The following is a 5,952-nucleotide window of genomic DNA, read 5'->3' as shown; positions in this document are numbered from 1 at the left end:
TTTCACGTAAGGTGAAGACTCACATGCAGTTATCTTCATATAAAGTTAATAGTTAAAAATCGAGTTAATACTCAATTTAGTCTCTGAACTTGCATGCGAGTCTCAATTTAATCCCTGAAATTTTAAATACCTCTATTTAGCCCTTAAATTTTATAAACGTGTCTCACATTAGTCCGTAAGATGATTTTTAGTAAAAACCATTAATAAAGCATTGAAATGGATAATCAAATGTCACACTGAAACCTGTAAAATGGTGCTGTTTTAGTTTTGGCATTTAAATAGTTTAAAAATGACGTCGTATTACTTGCTTTGTTAGGTAAAATTTCAATAAACACCATTTATGATGTTGTTTTTGGATTATTTGAGTGTTAAAACCAAAACGACATCATTTACAGAGTCTAGCATAGCATGCGCCTGTCTATAATAGATTAAAAGCATTTTATTAATGTTTATACATTGAAAATTATTTCAAAGATTAACATGAGTCGTATTCGCAAAATTTAAGAACTAAATAAAAACAATTGAAACTTTAGAAATTAAATTAAAGTTCGTATACAATTTTAGAGATTAAATTAAATGTTATCTCATTAAAAATCGTTAAATAATTTAATATAATTTAACTAAGTTGTTATCTAACAGTTTTTAACTATTAACTTTCACATACATCTGTAAGTTTTTAGCTTCTCGTAAAACACGAGTTTAAATCTTATTAAGTATTTAAGTACAATTTAGACTCGTTGAATTGTGATTTCAAAAGCCAACGATGCACGCAATGTTTCAACGTATATAAAGCTAATTCTTCTGCATAAATTTGTGAACTTTTGTGGTTAAGCTTCCCAAAATGGATGCTGGTTATGTGTACGAGGAGTACAAGGTGGGAAGACTTATCCGATAAAACTTCCACTGTATTAAAATAATTCTCAAATATTTAACAAAACAACTCTTAAAATTATACTTTAAGGTTGGAGATTTATCCTATCTGAATAATAATGCTACATAAGCAGAACATAAATCTTAGTGAAAAACAAATTAAAGAACCCTAACAGAACACTAAAAACTAAAAAAAGAAGAGTTCCTTCAAAGAACCTATTCATCTCTCTGTGAAGTTGGAAATATGATGCAGCGGCACAATGGGCAAGAATACGGCGATTGATGGTCGGCACAACGTCGGAGCCAACGGAACATGCAGCGTTCGTGAAAAACATGCGAGCAACTTGTGCGAACAACTTCTACACTCGAATCTTCAATACCATGTCCAAACTCTTCCAAGCAAATACTGCATTCTTCAGCATCATCATCTCGCTTATCAATTTTGGGTCTCTCCAACAGATTCACGAGTCGGGCTAGTTCAGGAACATCTTGACGGAGATCATCATTGTAGAAATCAGAATCTTCCACAACAATGTGCGTCGTAACATAAAGGTTCACAGTAATCTCTGGCATGCCGGATTCACGCCCTTCACGACTTAGAATTGTTCTTGCGGTTTCACCCATGTCAGGTAAAATTTGGTCCAATAACTGAGAGGATATAGGCACCGAAGAGAAGATTTCATGTAAAAATGCGGTGTTTTCACCGTTACGATTACACAGGACATCGAAGGGAACCAAGAACGCTTCATTGACAGTAGTAGTTGAAGAAGAAGAAAAGTCAAAGTCAGAGGTTTGGTTTGTGGGCTGGGTAATTCGGATCAATTCTTTGGTGAAACTGAAGATGATGGAGAAGAAATCATGGAAAAAGCATTCTTGTGGTATGGTTGGGTATTCAATGGAATTGATTTCCCATGAAAAAGAGGTGAATTCCATTGCAAGGCAGTGAAAGATCTTGATTTCCGATAGGTGGTTCAATTGTATTACTCTAAGGCTGTGTAGCTTTTTATAGTCTTACAAGGAAAAAATCTCTTATTAACTGATCCAATCTTTATCTCAAGTTCTCAACCATAGGTAGTTTTTAATTTGGGTCTGATTTGTTATTGATTGATACTTTTGGATCGAATTGATAGTTCACTTATATTTGAAAATTTTGCTAAAAGAAGTGAGATAAATATCAACTTGAAAATTAGATGGGAACAATGCAGTAACACCATAATTTAAGAAAAATGAATAAAGTAAAAAATTCAGGTGTTAATTTCATGCCAATATGATATCTGTGGAATGATTTAATAGATTTGACTAAATTTTTATTTAATAACTCTCAATTATCAATTTTATATGAAGACAAATACATGTAAGTCTTTACTTTCAACTTTTGTTTTAGTATGTTTTTGGTTTTAAATTTTCATCATTTAATATATTTATACACAATGAAAATAAAAGTATATTATTATTAATTTTTTTTAAAAATACATTAATAATTTAATATGGAAAGGCAAGAGGCGTTATTAATTATAAATGCAGTGAGATATGGATCATTATAAGTTCCAGCATTAATTCCACCCTTAAAAGTTCTTCCTTGCTTGAAACTTGAAAGCTCAGTCTTTTTGTACTGCAGGTCAATACCCTAAGACATTTTCATTTAAAGCAAAATGCTATAAAGTTTTAGAACACATCAAATATTTTTTAAAATTTATGTTCTACATTAAAATTTATATAAATAAAAAATTTTCATTAAAATAAAGTCTCCGATATTTTTATCACGTATTCACGTACCTTTCACCCAACTAAAATTATTGAGAGTATCAACCATTATAAAAGCTAATTAAGAAAAGTTAATTTAGAACAACATGCATTTCAGCTCACATAAATATTTTAGTAAAATTATTAAATAACAATACAATAAACTCTTTATATATTAGACAATTTTTAATATTATTATATAAATATTTTAGTAAAATTGTTATTTTATAATTTTTTATTATCATATCACCTTTTATTCTTTTTATATAATGTTTAGTATTATTTTTTATTTTTTTATTTTTTATTCCTATGTAAGTTACTCAATATATTTTTAATAATATTATTTTTTTTAATAGATATAAATTAATTAATAAAATGGATTATGCAGTTATGCTACACATCTAAGTATTTTTTTCATCCAAGTAGGTCCAACATCAACAAAAACCATTCTCATTAAAAGAACGTTATTACACACGTTTTATCTTCTTCTCCTTCCTCGCGCTTCTTCTTCTTCTAAATACACGCATACGTCATATTCTTCTTCTTTTAAATTCACGCATATCTCCTCTTCCTCCTCCTCCTCCTCTTCCTTATTCTTCGCGCACGCAGAATCTTCTTCTCCTCCTCCTCCTCCTCCTCTACTTCTTCTTCTCCTCTTTCGTTATCGCCATCACCAACAACACCAATATTTTGCTAATAGATTATTTTTTCAATCAAATTGAATAGAATGCAATTGCTAAATTGAATTGAATTGAATGGACGCAGATGTTCTGAATTGAATTGATAATATCTAAATTATAGACACATGTGCTTTTTGAAAATTTGATTTTATATAATGGATAATGTTCCGTTCATTTAGTACTATACAATTATTTCACCTTAATAACGTGTTCGGTTCATCATGCAGAAAGCTATTTTGAATTTGATTTTATATAATGGATAATGTTCCGTTAATTTAGTACTGTTCTTGCTGAGTTTGGCCAGTGTATAGCTCGTCCGTCGATGTATGTCTTCAAGCTTCTCGTCGGGATGAGTTATACGTCGGCAAGGAGAGAACAAGGGGTGGGTACCTGCAAAAGACACTCCGACGCTCAAGTCAGTAAGTGTTTAAGAGGTATATGAATAATTCTATGAATATAGAATGTAAGACATGAAATAGAAGTTATCATGTGTTGTGTGTAATAATTCTATGAATATAGAATGTAAGACATGATATGGAACTTATAGAACTTATCATGTTGCCTCTTGAGATTAGATATAGAAGGTTCCTTTTATAGGCATAGAATTGATGAATGATATTCATGTTATGACCGTTTGGTCATCAAGATTGAAATGATGATCATTAAGTCGGTAATGAAGGTGTCGGTTACAAGCAAAGAATAAATGATAATTAATGCCGAGTTATAACTCATAATGCACAATAAAGACCGAGTTATAAGGTGACGGATCAAGTACTATACAATTGTTTCACTATAATAACGTGTTCGGTTCATTATGCATAAAGCTGTTCGAATTTGAACTTATACAATGGATAATGTTCCATTCATTTAGTACTATACAATTGTTTCACCATAATAACATGTTCGGTTCATTATGAATTGAATTGAACTGATAATCTCTAAATTGTAGACACAAGTGTTTTGAATTTGATTTTATATAATGGATAATGTTCCGTTCATTTAGTACTATACAAATGTTTCACCTTAATAACTTGTTCGCTTCATTATGTAGAAAGCTGTTTTGAATTTGATTTTATATAATAGATGATGTTCCGTTCATTTAGTACTATACAATTGTTTCACCTTAATAACGTATTCGGTTCATTATACAGAAATCAATTTTGAATTTGATAGAGGAGGAGAAGAAGAAGAAAAGAAGAAAAATCTGCGCGTGTGCAAATTTGAAAGAAGAAGTCTGCGTGTGCTTCGTTGAAAGAAGAAGAAGAAAGAGAAAGAGAAGAAGAAGAGAAGAAGAAGAACCTGCGCAAATTTAGAAAAAGAAGAAGAAATACGAGAAGGATGAGAAGGAGAAAGAGAAAGAAATGGAGAAGGAGAAGGAGAAGGAGCGCGTGATTTAAAAAGTTGTTACAACAACTTGGATAAATTTTGATAAGAATTTTTCTTAGATGTAGAGCTTTATTTTAATAAAATATAATTTATTCTCTTTTTTTACCATCATCTATATTCATATCTATTATATAAATTAATATTCACTTCAACATCTTTTTTATCTCCCCTTACATAATCTCATGCATTTCATTTTTTATCCTCTTTCTTTTGCTAATGTTTTTCACAATTATTTAAAAAATTTAGTTAATGACCATGATTCTTTATTTTAGTTTGCTGAACAATTTGTTCACTATATGCTGAGTGANATATTACATCTAATAATTGCATTCTTATATTGCAGTATTTAAATTTGGATTAATAGTCAAATTAGTCTCTGAAAGATAAAATATTTTTTAAATTCGTCCCTAAAATTACGTTAATCATATCTGTCTTTCAGTTATTCCACTCACAATTTTCGTCAACAATTAATGATGTGAAATGTTAACTGATATATAGCATACATGACATATAACATGTTTCAGTTAGACGTTGACTAAAAAAAATGACTAAATTAATAAATTTTCATAAACATATTTGGTCAATATCCAATTAGACATATTAAGTATTATATATATGTTATCAATTAACGTTTTACAACATCAATCTTTGAAGAAAATTATTAACGGAATGACTGAAGGACAAATATAATTAATTCGTAATTTTTGAAGAACTAATTTGATTGATAAAATATTTCAAGATTGAATTTGAAAAACATCTTATTTTTTAGAGATTAATTTGACTATTAACTGAAAAAAATTATAATACCCGATACATTGAATATAGAGTAAAGTATTGTTTTTGTCCCCAACGTTTGTGGTAAATCCTATTTGTGTCCCTAACGTTTAAATCGTCCCATTTGTATTCCTAACGTTTGTAAAAGTGATTCAATGTTATCCTGCTGTTAATTACACATCATGAGCGCTTTAGTTTGAGTTTTAAAAATCTCTTCTTGAAGTTAGAATACAAATGTCTAGGATAGAATCGACGATCTACTCCGAAAAATAGCTCATCAAATGTTGAAACTAATTCCTACAACATTTACATAATTCACTTTTCTAGGGACATAATTGAATCTAAACACAAATAGTGGGTATAATATTAAAATCAAATACATCCAAGTGAGACCTAATTGAGAAGGAATACATCCAAGTGAGAATAATTGAAAACTATAATCTGATTTGTTAGTATAATTGATAGTAGGATAACATTGAATCACTTTTATAAACGTTAA

General features: G+C 29.6%; 1 protein-coding gene across 1 annotated transcript; it reads right to left on the bottom strand.

Annotated features, from left to right (window-relative positions):
* Window positions 1,087-1,803, bottom strand: LOC107615004. The gene has a single exon (XM_016317126.1). It carries the CDS (start codon window positions 1,801-1,803, stop codon window positions 1,087-1,089), a length of 717 nt encoding a protein of 238 aa, XP_016172612.1.

The sequence above is a fragment of the Arachis ipaensis genome, chromosome B09 (genome assembly GCF_000816755.2).
Source record: "Arachis ipaensis cultivar K30076 chromosome B09, Araip1.1, whole genome shotgun sequence".
Classification (NCBI taxonomy): Eukaryota; Viridiplantae; Streptophyta; class Magnoliopsida; order Fabales; family Fabaceae; genus Arachis; species Arachis ipaensis.
Note: the sequence above shows the minus strand (reverse complement) of the source record. Positions and strands in the feature narration are given on the sequence as shown.